The sequence below is a fragment of the Anabrus simplex genome, chromosome 8, assembly GCF_040414725.1.
Source record: "Anabrus simplex isolate iqAnaSimp1 chromosome 8, ASM4041472v1, whole genome shotgun sequence".
Taxonomy (NCBI): Eukaryota; Metazoa; Arthropoda; class Insecta; order Orthoptera; family Tettigoniidae; genus Anabrus; species Anabrus simplex.
Genome location: NC_090272.1, coordinates 232,295,704 through 232,322,494, shown reverse-complemented (window position 1 = coordinate 232,322,494; position 26,791 = coordinate 232,295,704). Strand labels below are relative to the sequence as shown.

Below are 26,791 nucleotides of genomic sequence, written 5' to 3'. Positions count from 1 at the left end.
CACAGCCCATAGACGACTGATAAGAGCAGTAGCGGGGATTTAGGGGCGCCAGAGTGGGGGGGGGGGGAGCAATCCCCGCCCCACCACTTTGTGGAGAAAACCTTACATTTTTATTCCATTTTAGCCAGCTGATAGTGAGAATTATTAAAGAAACATCAATTTGTACAAGCCCTGTTGTCTTATCAGGAAACTCATTCGTTTAATTTCTTTAATTATTAACAAAATTATTAGCGGGATTAACCACAAAATATCGTTCGTCGCGGCTAACTGATCTGCACAGCACCACAGCAAGTAGCGAAGAATCGCGCGGCAGCGTATACCATGTGCTGTAAAGAAGGGTACCAGGGGTATATCTTTTTTGACAATGTCATGGATACTGAGGTATGATTCACCCGCTTGCCGCGCGCATTCGTTAGTCTGGTAGTTTCTTTAGTGTTTGTTAGTTTGTAGTCAACTACTAAATTATTTTTAATTGAATAATCACACCGCAAGTATATTTAATTCTAATACATTCATTGTTCGTTTGGTGAAAGTTTTATTGTATAGTATTGAATCGAAATCTCAAGAAACATTGATACAGCACTTTAAACAACAAGTATCCTCCTCATCATCAAACTGTCAACCTTTACCTCTCTGTCGAAATTTGCTCAGAGAGCATCAGAAAACTTGTAGTTTTGTAGCCCTTTTTAAATTTTTTATTTACGTTTTGATTTGTATATCCCCCCACGAAAACTCGGGTACATTTCTTTGTTTGTCAACTTTTTGCCCCCCCCCCTTTCTAATACCCAATCGCCGCTACTGGATAAGAGGCAGATAAGATGTTGAAACCTAGTGGTCATATAACAAACATAGCATACCTTGGCTCTCGCTTAAGTGCGGCCAGTATCCAGAATTCGGGAGATAGTAGGTTCGAACCCCACTGTCGGCAGCCCTGAAAATGTTTTTCCGTGGTTTCCCATTTTCACAGCAGGCAAATGCTGGGGCTGTACCTTAATTAAGGCCACGGCCGTTTCCTTCCCACTCCTAGCCCTTCCCTGTCCCATCGTCGCCATAAGACCTATCTGTGTCGGTGCGACGTAAGGCAACTAACAAAATAATAATAATAATAATAATAATAATAATAATAATAATAATAATAATAATAATAATAATAATAATAATAATAATAATAATAATAAGAACAAGAATAAGAATAACGAGAAGCTAGCTATCGAAAAAGGAGCAAAGAAGATGGAGATTGCATTCAGACTATGCCAGGAAAAGTCCAAATCCCTCTCCTATCAAGCCAAACTCAGACATTATAATACCCTGGTGAAACCTGAATGCCTCTATCCTGCAGAGACAATTGATAGAAAAGGGACTACGGAAATAGAAAAGAAAGAGCGTAAATTTCTGACGAAAATTCTGGGAGCCAGGATAGCAGCAGGAAATGAGTTTACCCTCCGTTTGGGATCAAATCAAGAGCTGTATGAAAAATGCGAGAACATTTCAACCTTGGTAAGAAAAAGGCGACTGACTTTCTATGGACACCTGAGAAGAATGGGACCGGAACGCCTAGCAAATAAGATCCTCATCTTCCAGGGAAGAAGAAAGACCTAAGTTCCATGGCTGAAAGAAGTTCATCGGGATCTTAAACAATGTGGGAGACATTACAAACAGAACAGTGCTCAGAAGGAAAATTGCAGAGGTGACGGATCTGATCGTTGAGAAATCCAGGAGAACAAGAAGGGTGCTGTATGTGGAACGAGCAAAAGCGAGCCAGACAACGCAGTATTGGAGTTACAACCTCAACAGTCAAGGAAGTTGTGTAATCGTAACTCACAGGAGGTTGAAACGATCCTAAATAAATAACTAATAATAATACTGAGATCATTTAATTTCTTAGTAAATTTTTGTTTTCTTTCGTTGATATCACGTCTTTATGACATCACTTCAGCAACTTGTCAGGGCAGGAGCCGCCACTGATAGTTGTATCTAGAGATGAGCTTAACCGATATTTCGGAATATCTGTGACCGGCGTATCTGTGATTCAGTCACAGGAAGCACGAGCATATGATTATCGTGACGGTCACTCTTTGGTCGCGGCCAGCCAATATGGAAATACTTCTAGTTGATATGATGACAATGTCGGGTAGTATTTTGCGGAAGATTCGGGACATTAGAGGTGGGAAAATAATATTCACATTTATAATTTGAATTTTTAATAATGCATAGGGAAATAAATTAACAAGCGGAATGTGATTACCCGTGTCGTGTCTCCGGGATACCAATTATTTACAGTACTTAATGTAGGTTTAAAAATAAAAAGACTAAACATAATAAATTTATGAACTTAATACAAAGATTCCTCCCATACACAGGACTATTCAGCAAAGTTGTCCACCTCAAATAACTCGTGAACGGTTAAAGATACTGACATCACTTTCAGTAATGGTACCAAACTAATGTATTGTGTCATGACGTTAATATTTTCTGGGATCATGGTACTAATTTCGATTTTTAAACGGTACCACACTATTTTGTAGACATAGCCTTAAATCTACAAACATTACAAATTCAGCACCATGATTATTTTGAAAATCGGACAAGTACTTCTGGAAGTAATATTATGTATTCAAACATGCCTCATTTGCCAGCTGAGGACTACTGTGCTCATAAATACACTATGATAAAATGTATGAGTTAACACCTTTAATATCGCCGTAGATAACTGGTAAATGAAAAATGGATATAGACCTTGAGCTACAGCGGATGATGTAGCCCTGTAAGTGTGGTCCAAGTACATAACTTAAACGATATTTTGTCACAGATACTTCCGTGACAGCGTATCTGATATATCGGTGACAAACTAACAGGCTGTGATTTATAGATCTTTTCTAGTTGTATAATTCATTAATCGTAGCAGATAAGCTGGAAAGCGAGCTCATGGCCTTGACATCCAATGTTCTAACTTGGGGCGTGCCGCAGCAGTTCAGTTTGCCTGCTGCCTGTCTCCAGCTGTTAGCTGCGAGTTACGATGGCTCCCAAGTACAAGCTCATATACTTCAATCTCAGAGGGCTCGGCGAACCTATTCGGTTTCTGTTCCTTTATGGAGGCATTGCTTTTGAAGACAACCGAATTGAATATTCAGATTGGCCTAAAGTGAAACACTGTAAGTACCAAGTGTCTGCATAGTATAGCCTATCTTGTAAGTGTGGATATATCTTCCGGGGGTTGATACAGCCTCATCCAATACGCTTACGAGGCGTGTGTTTTGCCGCGTGTCGTATGATTTTATTAATTTCGACTAAAAGTGTCTGAAGTAGTGATGGGACATTCGATTCATTTTACTGAATCGATTCATTTGATTCCGTTCACGTTACTGAATCGATACAGTGATCCGATTCACGGCTCATTGGTCACCACTCCTACCGCATCTGTGTAGTATGTGCTGGTAAGACAGCAGCAACAGCATTCAGTGCTCGCAGCTGCTATCTGGTCTTCATACTATGAACTCCCTTCTTAGAAAACCAAAATGCTAGTCACTCTAATACATCGAAGGTTTCCGGTGACGCAGGATGGGAAAGGTTAGGATTAGGAAGGTAGCAGCCATGGCCTGAATTAAGGTACAGTCCCAGCATTTCCTGGTGTGAAAATGGGGAAACTACGGAAAACCATCTTAACGGCTGCCGCCGGTGGGTTTCGAACCCCCCATTCCCCGAATGCAAGCGCATAGCTACGCGATACTAACCGCACGACAACTCGCTCAGTCATTTTTGAAAATATGTATTTTTCTATCAGCTGAGGTTTCTTGTTAAGTAATACTTCTTTTTTGGGTTAACTTTTATAGTACGTAGGCCTACAATCTTAAATATCAGGGCTTTTGTTTTTCAGCCGCAATGCGTTCCGGTAAACTTTTACACCCTCCGCTGGAACCGTACACTAACCGTAGGTATTTTACATTCAGAATGAAGATTTATTTAGCAACTCATGAAATCAGTGAAATGGATTATTTTGAATACGTGAAAATATACATATATATGCAAATAACCAGTAGCGACGATTAGGGGTGAAGGGTGAGGGGGGCAGTCGCCTCCCCCCCACTTTGTGGAGAAAACATTACATATTTCGCTTTTAAGCCGGCTGAAACCAGGAATTATTAAAAAATATTGCAAGCCATGTTGTCTTATCATCTAATTATTTCCTTTATTTTCTGTAATTATTAACAAGATTATTAGCGGAAATTCGCAAAAAAAAAATGTCGTTCGTCTCAGTAAACCGATTTGTATAGCACCACAGCAAGTAGTGGAGACTTTTCATGTACTGTGGCGAAGGGTAGCGGGGGTATAATTTACCCGCTTGCCACGCGCATTCGTCAGTCTCCCAGTCTCTTCTGTTAGTTTCTTAGTGTGTAGTCAAATACTAAATGATTTTTAATTGTGTCATCATACCGTACTTCAGTTTAATTGTAATGGATGTGTAATATTGTTCCTTTAGTGAACGTTTTATTGTATAGCATTGAATCAATATCTCAAAAAACTGTTATTACCGCACTTAAATTGGTAGATTGTGAACCTTTACCTCTCTGTTGAAATTCGCTCAGAGAGCATCAAAAAAATAACTTTTTGTAGCTGTTTTTCAATTTTGATGTATATACTCCCCACCCCTTCGCCCTATATATCCCACAAACCCGGGTACTTTTAATTGTCTGTACATGTCCCCCCCTCCCCCTTCTAACTCCAAACCGCCCCTACTACAAATAACGACAGCACTGTAAACGCTGATAGGAAATGAAATAGAATGGTCACACTAAAAACATTCTACCTTTTGGTTTTCGGTACTACTTACTATAAGGTCCACTTTGCAAAATTTGGCCATAACTCGAACACATCGTTTTTACATACGCATATCTTTCGTTGACTTCAAGTTCAAATAATAGTGATTTTAGACTCGTTACATATTCCTGATCTCAGAGTGAAGGAATGGATATCATAAATACCTTCTTTTTTTACGCAATAGAAAGGCGGATTCCTCTGCGTGTTGATGGGATTCCAGTCCACGTCATACAAGGGATCTCATTAAATCTTCTGCCAACGTGAAAATAAGTTCATTTCATTAACGGGGTAAAAAGTTCTTGAATTGTCAGAAGCAAGAAGGGATCCTTACAAGCAAGAATTGTACATGCTTCAATTAAGGTATAAAGAAGAATTAGCCTTAATGCAAATGAAAAAGAAACTGACAAAATTAAGCAAGAAAATGAAAACTGAGAAGTGCAGTGCAGTGCTAGAGGCAAAACTTTCCTTGACTAAATTTTATTCTGTCTCAAAGTTCCTTTTGAAATTTAGTGAAAACATATCTGTAACTACTTTTAATTAATATTTCACACTTCTACGAATTTATTAATCTCCAAACCTAAGTAACATAAACCTATAAACTATTAGTACCTAACATACAGACATATTAAATATTACCTACACCTTGCGTGCTATAGAAAACAATAAAATGTGTGTTTGCTTATGTAATATTAGTGATAAAGAAGTCGTATTTTTTTTTTTACATTTATTCTACTTATAAAGCAGTGTATTTTTTAAGTGAAGTGGTTTTCAACGATTCTGTTCCGATTAACGACTGGAGAACCATCTTGATCTGCTAAGTCAGGTACATTAATTTTCTCAAGACTAAATACTTCCTGTCAAGTTGTCTTTTCTCTTCCACGTCGTGATGGAGTCCTTCATCTTCCGAGGGGTCATCTTCCTTTGTTTGCATAGCAATATTATGTAGTTCAGCGGTAGCCACTATGGCGGACAAAGATGTTGTTACTGACGATTTTGAACTCAACGATGAGGTCGGAAATCTCCTTTTCCATACTCCATATTGTCGTTCGACAGTGGTTATTGTCGTAATAAGGGCTCTGTTGTAGTTTTCCTCACCTTGATTTCGTGGATTTAAGAATGGCAAAGAAGCAAAGAAGTCAGCTAAGGTTAACATGATGGCAAGCATAATTGGTGGCCATACAAATTTTAGTGAAAAATGGAAGAGTATGTATAGGTACTTTAAGGCAGAAACAGGTTCCAAGAAGGACATTCCAGGAATCATTAATGGACAAGGGGAGTGTGTATGCGAGGATCTTCAAAAGGCAGAAGTATTCAGTCAGTAGTATGTAAAGATTGTTGGTTACAAGGATAATGTCCAGATAGAGGAGGTGACTAATACTAAATAAGTATTAAAATTTACCTATGACAGCAATGACATTTACAGTAAGATACAAAAGTTGAAAACTAGAAAAGCAGCTGGACTTGATAAGGTTTCGGGGGATATACAAAAGACAATGGGTTGGGATATACAGTAGTACCATATCTGAAGTACTTATTTGATTATTGTTTGGTCGGAGGAGCTATACCAGATGAATGGAGAGTTGCTATAGTAGCCCCTGTGTATAAAAGAAAGGGTGATAGACATAAAGCTGAAAATTACAGGCCAGTAAGTTTGACATGCATTGTATGTAAGCTTTGGGAAGGCATTCTTTCTGATTATATTAGACATGTTTGAGAAATTAATAACTGGTTCGATAGAAGGCAATTCGGTTTTAGGAAAGGTTATTCCACTGAAGCTCAACTTGTAGGATTCCAGCAAGATATAGCAGATATCCTGTATTCAGGAGGTCAATTGGACTGTATCGCGATTGACCTGTCTAAGGCATATGATAGGGTAGATCATGGGAGACTACTGGCAAGAATGAGTGCAATTGGACTTGACAAAAGTGAGACTGAATAGGTGGCTCTATTTTTAGAAAATAGAACTCAGAGAGTTAGAGAAGGTGAAGCTTTATCTGTCCCTGTAATAATTAAGAGGGGAATTCCTCAAAGCAGTATTATTGGACCTTTATGCTTTCTTATCGCAGGCCAACACATGTTGTTGTGCACTTCCCCTAAAGGCTTGGCAAGTAGGAGAAGTTGATTCACGTGCCAGGCCACTTGCTGTACTCGAAAACCGGTCTAGGGTACTCTGTGTGAAAAGTACACAGAATCCTTACAGTGACGTCGAAGATCCGTACCAGCACATGCATGCGAATCATCGAATCTGCCAAGGTGGGCTTCAGAAGACCAGCGCTCCATCGTCCGAGCTATTCAGCTTAAAGTAAGTTAGTCGTGCGGTTAGGGGCGCGCAACTGTGAGCTTGCATTCTGGTGATAGTGGGTTCGAACTCCACTGTCGGCAGCCCTGAAAATGGTTTTCCGCGGTTTCCCATTTTCACATCAGGGAAATGCTGGGACTGTACCTTTATTAAGGCCTCGAACGCTTCCTTCCCACTTGTATCCCTTTTCTCTCCCATCGTAGCCGTAAGACGTATTTGTGTCGGTGCGACGTAAAACAATTTGTAAGTGCATGTTTCGATAATTTCGAAGACATGGCTGCAATTACAGTATAAGATTAATCATAATTCGGACTTGTTAAAAGTTCACTATTTTCTTTGGTGTTTTTTTTGACAGATTACGAGCTACGAAGTTTGAGTGTGGCGATTAACTTTTATTTTCATAATAGTTAGCAATAATAAACTATCACAGTTATTATAATAATATTGCTAGTGGCTTTACGACGGATACAAGGTGACAACCGCGCGCTCTTAATCGCACGGCCAACTCGCCCAATCATAATAATAATAATAATAATAATAATAATAATAATAATAATAATAATCATCATCATCATCATCATCATCATCATTATCATCATCGTGGGCAACGGCTGAGTGGCCTAGTAAGTGGTCCTGAGAGTTGGTATACCAGTTGCTATGGAATGGGAGTGGGCATCTCGGACATATTCTGAGTCCTGGCCCTCCTTGTGCTCAGGCGGCTAGGCCTATACAATTCATCGGTGGTCCATAACCCGTTAGAGGAGAAATCCTCTGCAAGTAGGGTAGCATCCTGCTTCATGAATTTACCGAGCTCAGAACATTTTAAGCAGGCCTCAGACCTATGGGAGTAATGGGGTCCCACTCCCATTTGACAGACAAGGGACTCCTTGGAAACAACTTGGTGAACAAAATGGAATTTGATGGGGAGCTATCAATATTAATGGGGCTTATGGAAGAAAGAAAGTAGAACTGGCTTACTCAGCAAAGTGGATGCATCTGGATGTGCTAGGATTAAGTGATATTCGGGTAAGGGGAGATAACGAGGAAGAAATAGGAGATTATAAAGTGTACTTGACGGGTGTTAGAAAGGGAAGGGCAGAGTCTGGGGTAGGGCTCTTTATCAGGAATACCATTGCACACAACATAGTTTCTGTTAGGCACGTAAATGAGCGAATGATGTGGGTAGATTTGTCATCTGGAGGAATTAGGACTAGAAATGTCTCCGTGTATGCTTTAAGGCCGTATTGTCATCTTTATTGCTCCAGTTCAGTAAGTGCGGCGTGTTATACGGGTTCAGTGGCCGCGGTCAGAAGGCCCAGCAACTCAAGGTAATGACAAAATTTTCATAACATGTGATAGCTCCGGCAGATAGTTTGAGGGGAAGGTTTCAAACCTCTTTCTAAATCTGGTGATTTAAATGTAGAATTTTTGGCCAGTCTGAGGACTCTGTTTTATTCCCTTCCATGAAATATGTAATGTAAAGGAACAAAGAATGACTACACTCTGTTGATTCCTATTCAACTTGGTATGGGGTGATGAAAGTGTCTAATCATCTAAAATTCTTAAAACTCTTTTGGAATTTAATATTTCTCATTTAGTCACTCCAGCGAAGAATAGGCTTAGCCTCGGCCACAAGCCCAATTAGGGCAAGTGTTTCGCCTTCTAGCCTTTTGTTCATGGCCAATCATGTTCAACCTTTTTAGTATACGCATTCATTGCCCCTGTTTATGTTTCTGGAACAGAAAGTGCAAAACTGTTGAGCAGAAGATAAGCCCAAAACAGGGCTAAGTGGTAGTAAATACCATATTTGAATATTGTCAGGTATAATCTTGTGCACTGTAAGAAATTTATGCCTCTGAGAGACTGGACTGTATTAATTTTGGAACTCAGACTCGTAGACTATGTACAGTGAGTTAGTGGAGAAAACGTGCTCTTATAAAATAATGTACCTTTTTCAGAGCTCTAATGCTTGTTCCTTCATATATTATCATGTGGATAATTCTCTCTAGTTTTGCACCTGAATTTTGGACTTTAAGTCATTGTTGTTGGAGCTGACGAACTCATTATTATATTGTTATTGTTTATTTGGATCTTCTATCTATCAAATTTTAAGCTCAAAAAAAAAAAAAAAGGAAAGAAAGAAAATTTCTGTTTTTATTGTGTTAAGTTCTACTCTCATTAATTCCTCATCCCGCTTCTTACACCTCTGTGACCCATAAAATTTCCATAATAATAATAACAATAATAATAATAATAATAATAATAATAATAATAATAATAATAATAATAATAATAATAATAATATGATGCTAAAATGCAGACCAAAGTGTGAAATTTTGTAGTATACCGTTGCAACCTCACAAAATGGATTTGAAAAGGCAGTAGGCAATTATAATTATGGACGCGATCAGCTATAATAAAGGGAAGATAAGTAATACCATCTGGTATAGATAGAGATACACTCTTCTTTTTTATTCTGAATCGGCAGCAGTGGTCCTGCCATCCCCTGCCTAGTGCCTTGACATAGAGGGAGCTGGTGAAATGCTGCTCATGGAAAACACCTCTGCCAGGACTCCCAGAAGAAGGTGGGGAACACTTCTTTCATTAGAGGAGCAGCGTTAAACCTTTAGGCCTCCATTACACAATATGAACAACTCGCAGAAATACCATATTTTTCATTTCCACATCCTGAGATCGCGCAACATTAAATTTATTGAGCACACCCCTAATGAAAACGAGCTGCATGTACCATTTTAACCACATACCAGGCCTCATGCCAATCTTAAATTTCCGGCAGTATCACAAATCAAGCCTGGGCCCCCGAGGAAGGCAGCTAGTAGTGCTAACCACTAAATTACAGAGGTGGACTTGATCATATTATAAATACAGACACATAATATAAATAATTATTTTTTGGCAACTTTAAGTGATTCTGACTTTTTCACCTCATGCAACATTTTTGATAGTGTACATGTGGTTTCAGAATCAAGGATTTCAATTGATCCAACATCAAGCCTGTGTCTTTTTATTGAAAGAAGTTCCTTTAATCTAGGGTGACAAACTAATTTTGACAAAAAAGAGATATCTATATTCTTGGCCAAAAATAAGGAAGATTTAGGATACGACAAAATTTTACAAAAAAAAAAAAATAAATAAATAAATAAATAAATGCTGTGCAGTGTTTACAAAAAAAAACCTTTATTCATTTAATTTTACCTCCTACAATGATAGGCTGGCTAAATGTGACAAAGTATACCATAACACTTGAATAATGAATGTATGTGTAACCTTGAAGAATTTTCTGGAGTTAATCCTTCTTGTATGCAGTACTCTATGGGTGATTTCTAACAGCTTGGGCGGGGCCTTTAATGGCCAAGATGGCTAAATTACAGTACAGATTCTTGGGAATGCCCACACACTTTTGAAAACTCAACTAAGAATTTTGATATGGATCCTCTTGCTCCGATCAAAAGTCCTACAACCCCTATATTTTAAAACGACCTAAATATATTTTGTAACAGATTTTGCTTCAGACAAGTTTGCCATCACTTTGTGCAAAATCTAAAAATTTAATGCAAGAATACGTGAAGTTCATGGCAACTTCCAGTTCTCATTTGATCAGCTTTGTACTGCTTTTGTTCCTAACATCTACCCCCTTGTTATTCATAAGAGAAAATACTCTCTGGTATGAGCATTACTAACTGGTATGCTCATAACATAGCCTACCAACTTTTCAGAAGTTATATTGCTCGATTTTAAGGCGCTGAAAACCGTCACCCATTTCTGGCTAGCGTTACCCTCTAAAGACACAGCACATGTTAATGCATCCTTGCAACTACAAAATTCCTCATACAATTCATCTTCATTCACACAACCCAGTTGGATACACTCCAGAACGTCATGTATGCCATTGAATGTTAATTTCCTTTTAAGACATAGTGGTATCAAACACTTTAAACTATCATCAAATTGTTAAGCAAAGAATCATAAAATTCAAGGAAATTGCTTTCATAAGTAGATTTCAAATTTGAACTGAGAACAGTAGCTAACATTTTGTGAGTAGCACTACCGAAGTATCTATATTTAATTCTGTGTCCAACTTTAATAATAAGTAACTGTGCTGCTTCATGGGACTCATAATACTAACATCAGAATTCTCTAAATATTGCTGTTTGAATGGAAACATTCCGATATTCACAAAGAAACTAACATGAGCCTCAACATTTGTTTCTACTCCTGGATTTTCATTGTTGAAATACTGTTTCAGAAATTTTGGGCTGTCTATATCATCTATGCTTTTAATACCTTTTTATAGGCTCCCAATTTTTAAAAACCTTTCTATGGCAGATAGCCATCTAGTACTTACATGACGAAGGATTTCAATCCATTCAACATCAACAAATTCAAAAAATGAGCTTAATGTTTCCCTTCGTTTAGCAGAACAGGAAAAATGACCATAAATCTTTAAAACTAACACTTAAATATCTACATAATCTAAATAATTACATGCACGTTTCATGACATTATGAAGCACATGGTTAGAACAACTGGCTTTAACGATTTTTCCTTTCTCATTACTTAACAGTTTCGTGACCGAATGATGCTCGCTGTAATTCACATTGGCACCATCAGCACAGTATGATGATATACTACTGACACTGGGACTTTAGTGAGTTAATTAATAACCTATGGACATCAATTGCACTTTCTTCTGCCTGCTCTATGAAATCCAACAATTTGTTTTGGATTCCACTAAAGGGGTCAAGATATCGCACTATGACTGGAAACATTCCCCTGGTTAGGCAATTGAAGGCATCTGTTGCTACAGAAAATAACGTGCTACACTTTTTGGGGTCATTTAAAACTTACAAAAAATGATTTGCACTTCTTGAAGCTAATACGTTCTTTACAATCAATTCAGCCGTTGTTCGTCCACAACAGATTTTTTTTTTTGGACACATCCGATTCGCTGAACACATAGTGTGAAAGTTTGATCTCAAGAGTTTTTACATCGTCATTATTTAAGACTCTGCTAAGGAGGGGAGAACTGAAGAAAGTCAAAATCTTAGACGAAGTGCTGACATCTTTTTCTTTGTTTTTGTGACCTACAAGAAACCACAAGAAGCCGAACAGCTTCCGCACTGGAGAACAAGATATAACGTTTCTGAATAAATAATACTAATTTATTACCTGCAGTGTTCATGCGCTGTATACAGTCGTTGTTGCTGCCATGTGCGATGCTAAACTTGCATTTGCAGATCGAACACTTTGCTTTATAAACGTTAGACTGTACAGGTCCAGTCCACGAATATACACTTTGCCATTTCGAAAGATATGTACACATACACCATTGTACACTTCATTTTGTTTTTTGGTGGCGTTTTAGCTTCATCATTATTGTATTATGAACTCTTGCCCCTATACAGCTCACAGGTGATGGAAGAGTAAAACCACTGAAACCACAACATGCCAAAGCACCACCATCTGAGCAACACAAAGAAAGAAAGAAAGAAAGAAAGAAAGAAAGAAAGAAAGAATGCGTTCATTGGTTTAACAGATAAGGATATTTAAACTCGTTGGTTGATCATTTCTAAACGAGATAATTGATAGAAAATATCAATACAGAATCCATTGCATCTGCTCTTGAATGTTTAAATGAATTTTGACCGTTTGTACAAAATTTAAATGATTGAAACTGAATGATTTTACCTGGTGAAAAAATACAGGAAAAATTCACCCCAAGAGACAGAAAATACGGGAGCCAGGAGATGGTGAAAAAATAGGGTCAAAATGGGAGATCCTGGGGAATATGGGAGAGTTGGTCACCCTACTCTAATCTCTCCCCCTTGTTGTATTTTTCTTTCCCCGCAATTTGCTTCATAATGGAACCTTGATTAGACTTAGAACAGTCAGGCATAAAACCAGTTTGGTTATTCCCAGTGATTCCTGGGCAAAGAATCATTAGAATCATACAATCATTAACAGTAATGAAACTTGAAACTTATAAATAAATCTCTTTCCTTTACAGCTTATCCATTTCCACAACTTCCCATCCTCGAAGTTGATGGGAAGCCCTTCCCTCAAGGAGCATCTATAGCACGTTACGTGGCAAAACAAGTCGGTCTTACTGGAAAAGATGATTTCGAGGCCATGGATATTGATTCCATTGTTGACACGATTGTTGATCTGAGGATAGGTAAGATTTTGTATTTATCATTATTTATTGTTCTTTAGAAAATAAATCTTTCATACCTTTATACAACTTTTTATACCTATTAGAGAACCCCCTTCGATTTTTCCTTTTATATAAGGAAGGAATGTTAACTCTTAATTACTGACATGAAATGCCAGGGACTTCTCTGAACCTGTTTCTAATATGAGAACCCATACAAATGATCTTCAAAGTAGATTTGCCTCAGGAGGGTTCCACTGAGGATTATAATTAGAGCTGGGTTTTTTATGTTTTATCAAGTGGTAAAATATGTACATAAATATGTAGTAAAATACGTAATATCACATATTTAATATATTCTGTTAGTTACAACACACAATACATGCTTTATATTAAATTTTGTAGCACACTGAATAATTATGTATTTTGAAATGTTCTCTGGAGTCATATAGCAGACACATATTGAATTCAAACTTTCCATTTTCTTAGTTACAATTCTCAAAGCACGTCTGTACATTCAATTTTGTAGCACAGTGGACAATTATGTACATATTTTTTTATGTTCTGTAACTGGGACAATTTTAGGAGAGGAATTTTTGCTGGAGAAATGTCCTTGGGTAGATCAACATCATCTCCATTTAGAATTCAGCACACACTGTGAAATGTTGAATAACCAGGATTTATCTTCAACATTTTTTGCTATTTACTCAATACTCTTGCACAGCACTTAGTTCTTCAATGGCATGCTCTATGACAGCAGTAGAATCTTGCCGTGGCATTCCCGATGTTTCTAGAAGCCATCTCAAGTTGCTGCTTATATAGGCAATTTAGGAACTGCTTTGAAGTCACTAAAGGTAGTTTGTGATTCACAAACAGATACATGTCTTTCAGGATCAAAAGCAGAGGTGTAGACAAGGGGAAGTTACCGGGGGCTTAGAAACCTCCCATCCCCGCTTGGAATTTTTACAAAAAAAATTAAAGAGAAACTGACAGTAAACAAATGAAAGTTGATTCAAGGTTTGAACATTCACAGAAACGTCAAACACATTTCTTGAATCTATCTTGCCAAGCAAGACAAGAGGAGACATACTCAATGGTTATTTCCTATGAAGGTATTTTCATTCTTCCATCTTTAAGAATTTTCTGTGAGTCTCCCATTCGACCACCATCAGCGCTGTGGCAACACCTGCATCTTGGAATTTGATCTCATTCTACCTACTTATGAAGCTTCTTAAACAACCAAAATCGACATTATAATTTAGAACATAATACTTCAAACTAGTACACTAACGCTTCTTATTAAGAAGATTTGAAGACCATTATTGTTTACATGCATAAATTATGTCACAAGACGACTAAATATACTATTAATATTGAGGCTTATTTGAATATGAATCCAGTGTATGAATGTATACAGCTCAAGAAATTTTCAAATTTGCAAGGTATTAATGTTCTTTACTACAAATAGGACATATTCCTAGAAAACAAATTGTACCATGAGTTAAGATATTTTAAAGGGGTTTATCCAAACCCCCTATTCTCATACTATTGATTAGATATTGTTAGACAACTAGTATTTTAAATAACACCTGATTAATTTCTACCTAAATTCTGCATTTTCCCATGATTATACGTAAGTGCCCTTATGTGTTTTTGTGTGTATCCAAGTGTTTATTTTTTCTTATTTAAGAACATTGTCTTAAAAAGGCAGAACAGTACCTAACTATAAGAAAAAAATTAATAAGTGTCAAAAGACATTCAATGAACAATTTTAAGACTGTTCCAGGAGCATCACTTAATTTTACTAATTTGCTTTGACTGTTAGTATAGTTTTGATTAGAATGTATTCGTTAACAAAGGGTATTATTACAATCAAGTGTTAACATAAATTATTATGAGAATATCGGAATCCTGACGATTTGTGATTTTGGGGAAAAGGATTTGGCTGAGTGTACCCACAATAAGGGCAAAACATATCCCAATTGATTGTAATGTATAAATCTTAAGCATTCTTATGAATGTAATGTATTCAAAAGGTTGACCATATAATACCCTTGATTTGTTTTAACTTAATATATAAACATTCAATATGAACCAAACATGAAATTTATTACATGTAAGTGGTATGTTCCGAGCTGTCAGTGGAGAGATGGCGTGGAATGACATTAGTAGATCAATAAGTTTGAGTGGTGTCTTTAAAAGTAGGAAAGATCGCAATATGAAGATAAAAGTTGGAATTGAAGAGGACAGATTGGGGCAGATATTCGTTTATAGGAAGGGGAGTTAGGGATTGGAAAAACTTACCAACGGAGATGCTCAATAAATTTCCAATTTCTTTGCAATCATTTAAGAAAAGTCTAGGAAAACAGCAGATAGGGAATCTGCCACCTGGGCGACTGCCCTAAATGCAGATGAGTATTGATTGATTGATTGATTGATTGATTGATTGATTGATTGATTGATGATTGAAGGGCTAAAATGGGGAAGGAAGCACCTGTGGCTTTCACGAAGTTTCTGCCCCAGCATTTGCCTGGTATGAAAATGAGAAACTACCAGAAACCATCTTAAGGGCTGCCGACCAATGCAAGAAATCTTAGAAAATGATTTAGTAGTGGCTGTGAAGAATGTGGAGACTTGAGTTCTAGTTTGAATCCTAGTTCACGGAGCAAGTTGGCCGTGCTGTTAGCTTGCATTTGGGAGATAGTGGGTTCGAGCCTCACTGTCCGTAGTCCGGAAGATGGTTTTCTGTGGTTTATCATTTTCACGCCAGGCAAATGCTTGCACTGTACCTTAGTTAAGTCCACAAACACTTCCTTTACACTCCTAGCCCTTTTCTATTCCATCGTCGCCATAAGACATATCTGTGTCACTGCAACGTAAAGTAAACTGTAAAATAAATAATAAATAAAATCCCAGTTCATTCCCAAGGTTTAATGAAAATAGCAGTGATAAGGTAGATGATGAGTCCAGTACAAAGTAAAACACTGGGTGAGAGTTGAAATGGTACAACAATACAGGAACAGGTAATGAGAAACCAGAACAAATTCCATTTAGTGGAAATTTTGATTTCAAGCCATTTTCAGATTGAAAAAATTAAAACCCAAACCAAACCAAACCCCATCGCACTACAGCCCTTGAAGGGCCTTGGGCTACCAAGCGACCGCTGCTCAGCCCGAAGACCTGCAGATTACGAGGTGTTGTGTGGTCAGCACGACGAATCCTCTCGGCCGTTATTCTTGGCTTTCTAGACCGGGGCCGCTATCTCACCGTCAGATAGCTCCTCAATTCTAATCACGTAGGCTGAGTGGACCTCGAACCAGCCCTCAGGTCTAGGTAAAAATCCCTGACCTGGCCGGGAATCGAACCTGGGGACTCCGGGTAAGAGGCAGGCGCGCTACCCCTACACCACGGGGCTGGCTTGAAAAAATTTCAGTCTGTTAATAATTGGTGATAGTTTGTAGGTGAGAATAAATTGTATTCTCATTCTTGTTTTCATTTAATTCATTTCCAAATTCTCTCTCTCTCTCTCTCTCTCTCTCTCTCTCTCTCTCTGCCCTCGTGCTGCAGTAATGTACCTCACGAGATGTCCTGGGTATCCCTGTCACTCCTAGCCTCTCATGTTGCAAACACTGTGACTGATGTCTGCATTGTGTCTACCCTTGTAGTCTAGTGCGTATGCTGGGATCATGCCTTCCACTCAGTCTGGAAGCACAGAGATGACAACCGCGATGTTCCAAGCCCCGACTCAGTTTCTGGGATAGCCACTAGAGCAATCCATACCTGATGCTCAACGCCCTGTTGGAACCCTTCCCTCACTCAAATATCTATGCAGCATCATTAACAAACACCTCACTTTCAGTCCATTCTTCATGAACCTCATTACTCCGCTGCTCTTTGGAGCCATTCCTTTCAGTTTCATCTGCTGACCCAAGTTTATCCCATGCATTTTAAAAATGATCTTTTGTCACTGATTCTGATGGTTCAGCTAACATGTAGCAACAGTCCCAAAGATTTAGCTCTAAGGCTGTTGGCTGTTGTCTGCTGGTAGCAACCACCAGAGAATTTGCTCCTTATAAAGACTTTTCAGATACACCATGATTCATAGTTTGAATCAAGACAGTGATACTTGTAGAAAGTACACTACCTTGAACCCATTGCAGATCTGAGGCAAAGAATCATAATAACAAAGCAGTGACTACTGATGGCACCAGCAGAGTTGATATTGTAGGTTTACTTCATTGTTACATGTGACAACTGTGATTCCGACAATATTGATCAAATTCATTGACTTCATAATCAGTAAATACTGCCACTCCTGCAGTCCAAGTGCTAGACTTTGTGATGGAAGTGGAAGATACTGTACTCTTGGAATATGGATTCAATGTAGTGTACTTGGAATCAGGGGCATACCTAGAAGGGAGGAGGATTTGGGGGATATATCTGCTGCCCAAAAGATCTCCAAAAATAGAAAAATTTATAGAAGGGAAATGAGCAATTATGTTCTAGTTATAGGTGGAAATAGAATGTGTGGGAAATCTCAGTTTCACTGTAAAAAATATTGAACTTGAACATGAGTATTCTCATCATTGCCAATAACACTCTCACCCCTCCCCCAAAACACACAATGATACACACTGTCATCCCCTTTGTACAAATAATATGGAAATGATTGCTACCCTTCGTTGGAAAGTGTGCAATATTGTGTAGCCAGTACAACTAAATCTGCAGCTGTTAATCTTCATTTACTAGGCTTTTCTTCTTTCTTTGCATACAGCAATACATTCAGTTTTAAATATGGTGACACAATTTCTTTTTGAAAATGAAATGCATCCTTTAAGCAAAAGCTGCCTCTGTGGATTTGTGGTACAGTGTCGGCCTCCGGATCCCGGCAGAGGTAGTCGGATTTTTGAAGGGCGGAAAAAAGTCCACTTGACACTCCATGTCGTATGACGTCGGCATGTAAAAGATCTCTGGTGATACATTTGGTATTTACCCGACAAAATTAATTAAATCTCAGCCATAGACGGCCAAGAGAGATCCGGTTTACTCTGTCTCCCATCTAGTGGGCCTAGAGTAAAATGGAATGTCGAAATTGATGAGCAGACAGCCAGGTGGCGTCAAATCGAAATGTCTGCACATGGTAGCTGAGGCCATACGATTATTATTCTTCTTCTTCTTCTTATTATTATTATTATTATCCATTAAGCAAAGAAATCTTCTTTCAAAAATGATGGGGATAATTGGAGTGTGTCCATTGTGTGAATGAATGTGATATGTAGGCCTAAATTTCATATATTCACTTCATGAAATGCGAGGTTCTCCCTTGTTGGACCACCTACCTTTCGTGGCTATATAAACTGATATAAACTGATATGCGAGTAAATAGTAATGTATTTTCTTTCTAATTGGACAATTGTTCTGTTTTCAGCAGTTTTCTTCTTCTTCTTCTTCTTCTTCTTCTTCTTCTTCTTCTTCTTCTTCTTCTTCTGTGATCTTGTCCATAAGCACCCCCCTATGTGTTATATCCTTCCATCATTTCCTCATGCTAGGTGGTCAACCATCTTGAATGTGAATGCAGACGTGCCGCTTCTTCATTCTGCAATTCACTTAACAGCATCCTCATTTACTTTACATTTCCTTCTCACCGTTTCCTCTTAGCCTACTTCAACTCCAGCCTACATGTGTGTCTGCAGTGTACTGAGTGTATTTTATCTAATACATGATGTTCCATATTCGTTTAAAACTTTTGATTTCACACCAGGCAAATGCTAGGGCTGTTCCTTAATTAAGGCCACAGTCGCTTCCTTCCCGCTCCTAGGCTTTTTCTATCTCGTCGTCGCCATAAGACCTATCTGTGTCGGTGCAACGTAAAGCAAATAGTAAAAAGTAAAACTTTTGACGAGACAATTTTTCCACTATTTCCACCAGCCATGCCATTTGAAATAAGTGATCATTCAACTGTGTTGTGTTGATTCTCAATTTCAGCTCTGAAAGACTTTTACTGTGAGAGCGATGAGTCAGTCAAGCAGAAGAAGAAGGACATTGCTATGAAGGAGACAGTGCCATCAATGCTCAGCAAACTCGATGCTCGAGTGAAAGAAAATGGAGGCTACTTTGTTGGTGGCAAGGTATGTGTATCTATACCGGGTTCTTGTAGACATGGTATAAATATTTACAGTTCTGTGTTTAATAAATGATAATAATGGCAATGTCTCATTACAACAATAATCGAGATTTTAAAGGGGCTCTGTGGGTTAAAAACGGATTTTGAATTCAACATCAGAAATGAGAGGGAATTCAATGTGAAAGTGAATTATTTTTGTGCTGGCCTATTTTATGTAGTAATTGTGTAGTTATTTGGGTACCTGTCCTGACATCACTAGTAGTAAGGCTGAGCCGCACGTCTATGCTGTGAACTTGGCACATAAGTACACGTTCTTTCTGCTCCTCTTACCTTAGTACGAGACAAGTTTGTTGCTGACACAGTTGTTGATTATTTATCATGGTTTTTAGATATAACCTATATCAATTGAAGCCCATTGCAAGTGGAAGTGATAAATAAAAAGGCTTCCCAGAATAGGAGTCGAAGAAAATCTAATCTACAATGGTGTGAGTGTAGTTTACATGTCAGCATGCCTGGGGAGCAAAATATTTGCTTAAGTTATGTAAACACTTGTTATTACTTCATTTTGGTGTACTGATGTCAAATCTGAAGTTAAACTTTTTCTGTAAGCTACCGGTATGTGTTTTTCTTTTTTTCTTTCTTTTTTTCTTTTTTTTTTTTTTTGCAATTCACCATTTTTTATTTTTCATCTTAATGTAATTTTTTCAACATTTTCAACATACCAAGTGTTGATGTCATCTGGTCAGTATATTATTGATTTGTACAAAAGAAACATCCAATTGTAACGGATATGTCAACAGGTTTAAAATACAATAAAATATCATCATCATTTTACAGTTCCAGTTTCCTGGGTTCTGTTGGCGAGCCTCTTCCACTCTGTCTTATTAAGATACGTTCTGTTGTTAATGGCATTCTCCAATGTCCTTCCCCAATCTGCAAAGCCCATCCAGTGGGTTCTCGGTCTTCCCACCACATGTCTCTCCAAGTTAACATAAGCTGTCTTCGCTGGCTCCACCCTCAATACATCCCCAAACCACCTCAATCTGGACATGCTGATCCGATCTAACAATGATGTCTCAATCCCAGCTTCCTGTCTAACCATGTCATTCCTAAACTTGTCCAGGCTTGTTTTTTGAATAGTGAACCTCAGGAACTTAATCTCAGATGCCTGCAACTTGAGGGTATGAAGTATGCATTGAACATCACCAACTTTGATTTTGTTGGTACTTTGGGATTCCCAAGGAGTGTTCGTACTTGCTGCAAAAGCTCTTCTGTGCACTATTTGCCACCTCCTTTGGGGCTAGTGAATCTCGAGATAGTACATTGCCGAGGTATGTAAAGTTTTCTAAAGTTTCCAGTGGATGGTTTCCTAGCATGATGTTTGCTGGTTGTCCCTCTCTGTTTATTTAAGCTACTTTGCTAAATTTCGTACATCAAACTGTTGTTCAATGTTTGGAAAGTTTTCTTATGCCTCTGTGGTGGCCGGAGAGGGAAAGAGTAACATTGAGCTTCCTGGTGAGTAATTGTAGCAATGCCTTTCAAGCTGATGTTCCCATGTCCCCTTTTCACCATTTCTTTATGGATCACATTAAAATCTATAATCTTGTCAGTTTTGAAGTCTATTAAACTGTATGTCACAAAATTTGCAGTAAAGCCACAACAATCGTATTGCTTGGCACATAAAATCCAATTTGAGTCCAATAAATTATGTTTGTGTTGAATTAAACTATACTTTATAGTTGGTTGAACAAATTTTTTTCATTATTGAATAAAATGTAGTTTTTTAATTGAATACACTTTCAGCATTAAAGAAAATATGTAAGTACAGTAGTCCACTATGCTTAACACATTAATTGTTGAGTAAAAGCACATTCAAGGTAAATGTTTCAGGACTACTGGACCTTCTTCAGCCTTGAAAAAAATAGAAATAAAATGTTTATTGAAGCATTCTAGAAAAAACCCACACTACCAGCCCCTAAGAAAGAATTGATCCTGAAACATTAACTTGTCATAATGTAAACATACAAACTTAACCAAAAAACATCATATAGAAGAATGTGCAAAAATACTTATTTGTAAACTTTTGATGAAAAGTATCAATAGCATCAAAATTATTGTGCTGTACCATAAGTTTGGAAATTAACAACTCAGTGCTGAAGAAGGTCCAATAGGACCAGAACATGTATATTTAATGTATTTTTGCTCAACATTTAATGTATTGATCGAGGTGGAGTACTGTAAATATTTACCAGTACCGGTAGGTATTTGGTTTAATGTAAAGTCAGTACGGAGCAGATATGAGATTCTTAAATTGCAACACTTTTAGCATTGTACAGAAATTTCAAAAGGTCTCAGAATCGATCCCTCATAAATAGGTTTGATAGTAATAGGCTGATCTAACTCATTCCAAACATATATTTGTGACCATTCTGGCATTCCGCAGATGGTATTAGCAATGAACCGCAGCCCATTTTTTAATATTAATTAGTGAAGCTTGACATGTGTTATAGAAATGAAGTAGCAATTGCAAGCATTGATAAAACACACAAAAAAAAAACCACTTAAAAAGAAGCATTTTCTTCACTACTTGATTTTATACTTTCATTCCTTCCTTCATCAGAAGTAGCATCTTCTTCAGAGATTCTAGAAGATGTGTTTAAATCAGGTGGGTGTTTCCAATCAGAGAACATATTGTATACTTTTTTCCATCAACAAAGTGCAATTCCCTCATCGGGAACTTCAGATTTTCCATTAGGAATTGTTTCCAATGATCAACTGATTCATTGTTTTAAAAATTTGGTTTGAACAGTGGGAACAATGGCAGGAGGGTACTTGGAATGAAAGCATAAACACTAAGTTAGGAATGAACTCAATGAACAACAGCATATTTATAAGCCAGCTTTAGCGGTGGGGTCGTGTGAGACGAATGGAGGAGGATAACTCACCTAGGAGAATAATGGACTCGACCATGGAGGATAAGAGAAGTAGAGGGAGGTGAAAGTGGTGATGGTTAGAGCCAGTCTTTAATGATAAGAAGTGTGGAACTAAACGATGCCACAGATCTAGTTTAACATAGAGAACTGCGGAGAAATGTAGTTAATTCATAGAGGCTGACAGGTTGAAAGGGATTGCAGTCTAGAATGAACAAGGACAACAGATGGGACAGTCTATCTTTCTACACAAATTGTCTTCGTGTCCCAAAAAACTTTCCTGGGACGTCAAAATGTTCCGGTTATTATTTTTAAATATCGATGTGAATGCAGTTTCTGCAACAATGCTCTAATCGAATTGGGAAGTCGCTAGCAGGACCTGAACCGGCGTGATTATCGTCCTGGTAGAATTATCATCATGAAGGCAGTGTCTCAAGTGTTGGTACGTTGGAATGTGGATTTTGGCATTTCTGGTTCCAGCGTTTATAGCATATGTAGAGTGAGTTTACGGCTTGTTAGAAAGCGTAACATGTGCTCTATACTTTTCCACTTTAACTTAAATAAATAACTGTCGAATATTTCATTTCCAATTTCCAATTTCTTTGCAATCATATAAGAAAAGGCCAGGTAAACAACAGATAAGGGAATCTGCCACCTGCACGACTGCCCTAAATGCAGATCAGTATTGGTTGGTTGGTTGGTTGGGAAAGTAAAGTTTTTCCAGCATGCCTAAATTAACATGTAAATTCAGTGATAAAGTCAAACAAGACTTCCCATATACAGTAATTCAAAAGTCAAAATTTGAAGAAGAGGTCGAGTGTACATGGTGAACTCCATGTGTTCAATAACACACGCTGGGAGAGCAGACGTCAACGACCATATTAGCAAGAAGAAATATAAAGATGCAACATTGCCAACATAATTGAAAAAAAAAAGAATGATGGAGATTTGCAAGCCCATTGTTTCAGGGAGAGAACTACAAGTTGCAGCAGAGGAATGCATGTTTAGTCTTATGAACGCTCCCTGGAATGATGAGAAAACAGGGCTTCGCTTAGTTTAGTTAAATGAGTTTAAAAATCACTTTGATCTTTCTTGTGTATATTTTTACAACTGGATTCAAAAAAATCTAAACTCTTTGTAAGATATACATAATTCCAAGAAGTACAAAATAGAATGTGTTGAAGTTGATTGAAAGTTTTCATCTAAGTAAATACATTTTGGCACTTGTATAGTTATTTTGTCTTAATTTATAGATGTTTAAGTTGTTTTGCAAATGTACATGAGGGTCCTGGTTTTTCGTTTCCAAAATCTGCTCACCCTGATACACAGGACAAAGCCGAACTGCGACAAACTTCCGGAGGTTGTTCAGGGATATCTTCTGAGTATATTGGTATTAGGGATTCCTTATAGAAGTAGAAAGGTTAGTCGAGCAGATGCAACCAGAACAGGTGGATCCAACTAACATCAGATTGGATGAACAATATTCATAAACCATTCCAAGGTAGAACAACGAATCAACGAGAACAGAAGTCTAATAAGAACAACCTAAAAAATGCAGGAAGCATTTTGTTAGAGGAACAGCTGCCTATGAAGGATATTTGACAACATAATTCCAACATACACAAGTTTAGTCCATAATTATACTAAATAAAAAAAAAGTATCATCCAACCTTGCTTCTTTCCACATGGGATATTCAAGCTTTGCATGATTGACAACATACCACAGTTCCAATTGTATTGCTATACAACATAGGTGATTAAAAAGCACCTTTGGATGAACATACTTTTTACAAACTTTATTAACCTAATGATTCATCCAAAAATTGATGAAGATCCAATTTTTGCTATGGACAATTTTAGTTAAATATGATATAATTATTATTATATTCACGTCACAAATTTTAGTTTTATACACATTTTAAACCCATGTACACAGCATCGACAGAATAATTTAAAAAAAATTAGAATAAGATCATTTTGCATAGTATTAAGTTCAAATGTTTACTCAAACAAAGTGTTGGACTTGACCTTAAGGTTGTCAATAGGCTGAAGATGCCCAAAAAGGGCAAAACTTGTACCTGAAAAGTGTATGTAATTCATGTAGAATTTAATCACCATAAACTGTGAATTGTATTAAATAGGTGGATACAGTAAATTTTTTTCTTGAAAGAATTTTACATACCTTTTAGTCGAGCAGCTCATCTCCTTTCCCCCATATCTTCCCAGCCCAAACTTTGCAGCATTTTGGTAACGCTACTCTTTTTTCGGAAATCACCCAGAACAAATCAAGCTGCTTTTCTTTGGACTTTTTCCAATTCTCAAATCAAGTAATCCTGGTGAGGGTCCCATACACTGGAACCATACTCTAGTTGGGGTCTTGCCAGAGACTTAAATGCCCTCTCCTTTACATCCTTACTACAATCCTGAACACCCTCATAACCCTTTATTTACAATCCCACTTATGTGTTTACCCCAATGAAGATCTTTCCTTATATTAACACATAGGTACTTACAGTCATCCTCATAAGGAATATTCACCCCATCAACGCAGTAATTAAAACTGAGAGGACTATTACTATTTGTGAAACCCACAATCTGACTTTTAACCCCGTTTATCATCATACCATTGCCTGCTGTCCATCTCAAAACATTATCAAGGTCACTTTGTAGTTGCTCACAATCTTGTAACTTGTTTATTAGAACAAATAAACTAAGTTCTGAAAATAAACTTTCAAAGTATTAGATCATGTTCAGTACATATGGTACATATCCTAGAGGTGTTAAGTAGAGAACAAAAATGTACAACCGGACACCAGCGGGATCTGAAGCCACATGGGATGCTCTTACCTACTGAGACGTGTTTACCTACTAGGTCTTACTTGCTCTGCTTGAAAGGATCTGAGTGCAGGTCTGGTATTAGTGCCATCTCAACTATCTGGTGTCCGGTTGTACATTTTTGTTCTGTACTTAACAGCTATTCAATATGTACTAATTGAAGATGACCTAATATGGTGAAAGTTTATTTAGAGTACAATGTGTTTGCCAAAAGTAAATATTAATTAAAGTATACTTAAACTATGTGGTATATATTCTTGATTGCAGCTCACCTGGGCAGATGTTTACTTCAGTGCCTATCATGCAAACATCAACCAATTTGCAGGAGAAAATGTGATTGGAAAATATCCCCAACTCAAAGCTCTCGTTGATAAGGTGGAAGCAATTCCTGCAATCAAAGCTTGGGTTGAGAAGAGACCTGTAACAGATTTTTAATTTTGTTGGACATATTTAATTCATCATATTTTAAAGTTCATTTAAAAAAAATTATAATGTAACATTTCATTAATTATCCATGTGAAATAAGATAAAAGTCATGACAGAGTTACTAACATTCATCATTACCATCAATTCCCCCTTTTCCAGCTCTGGCCAGATCATCATCACCATCATCATCACCATCCATATCGTCCTTTCATGTATTGGGCCACAAGTCCTGGTACGGTCTTACATTGCCAAACCACCTCTTCATCAGACATCCTGCAGATCAATTTCCCTTGGGCTGATATCGAAGAATCTCTTTTAGCAATCTTCCAGGTTCCATCCTTTGTCTACGAGTAGGGTGGTGATATTACATACTATCCACTTCATTCCGTATCGATATTGTAATCAAATAAGAATTAAATAAAAACTTTTCCACCTGATCGATACTTTTATTATTTAACCTTAGGCTAAATTATGTCATTAAAAAAAACTGCAGTACATGTTTCAATTGCTTGGCAATCATCATCAGGGTGGTGGTGTTACACAAAAAATGTCGAGTGATTTCAATTCACACATCCTACTTTTTATCCTTTTGGTATGTTTTCATGATGTGCCAAATTTCATTACAGTTACCTCGTGCCACATTGGACCTAAATATCTATGTATTAAAAGAGTTTACTAAAAACAGGTTTGGCAAATACGTCCGTCTGTTCTACTGGACCGATTTGCTTCATTTTAATTTTGTTCTCTCCGGAACTACCTGCCGGTGAATCATGGGACATTGAAAGGTCTCTAAGTTCAGGCAACTTTAAGTAATCATAAAATCAGATCATTAAATGATCACTCTAATAATTGTAGGCAAAGGCTCACCCTAACCCACAATACCTTCTGTACTTAGCAGGTTGCTAAGCGACCAACACTCTCATTAATATTCTGATAAATGTGATTTCCATCTTGCACGTAGCCTTCATTACACCTGTCTGGTGAATTTATATGTCATTTCCTACACAAGTGTTTCACCTGGTTTCCACAGGGAGGGCTCCTTTAGATGCAAGTTGGGTGACAGCCACTTGACCCTTGGCCAGACAGTCACAGGTAGTGGCAGGATGATTTAGTTTTAAGTGGCTTGTACCAACATTGTACTGAACAGCTGGACCAGTACAAATAAATTCTTCTAAATAATGTTATAATAT

General features: G+C 37.6%; 1 protein-coding gene across 1 annotated transcript; it reads left to right on the top strand.

Moving 5' to 3' along the window:
• Positions 1 to 2,976: 2,976 nt before the first annotated feature.
• On the top strand, positions 2,977 to 26,039 carry LOC136878744 (glutathione S-transferase). The gene is made up of 4 exons (XM_067152201.2): positions 2,977 to 3,152; positions 13,143 to 13,310; positions 19,272 to 19,414; positions 25,443 to 26,039. The coding sequence occupies exons 1-4, from the start codon at positions 3,017 to 3,019 to the stop codon at positions 25,608 to 25,610; spliced, it is 615 nt and encodes a 204-aa protein (XP_067008302.2). The 5' UTR covers positions 2,977 to 3,016; the 3' UTR covers positions 25,611 to 26,039.
• The last annotated feature ends 752 nt before the right edge of the window (positions 26,040 to 26,791 follow it).

Excerpts from the sequence above, each read along its gene's own strand:
- LOC136878744 (XM_067152201.2), top strand. The coding sequence starts at position 3,017 with ATGGCTCCCAAGTACAAGCTCATATACTTCAATCTCAGAGGGCTCGGC. Across the intron at positions 3,153-13,142 it reads TTGGCCTAAAGTGAAACACT|CTTATCCATTTCCACAACTT; the intron begins GTAAGTACCAAG and ends TTTCCTTTACAG. Across the intron at positions 19,415-25,442 it reads GCTACTTTGTTGGTGGCAAG|CTCACCTGGGCAGATGTTTA; the intron begins GTATGTGTATCT and ends TCTTGATTGCAG.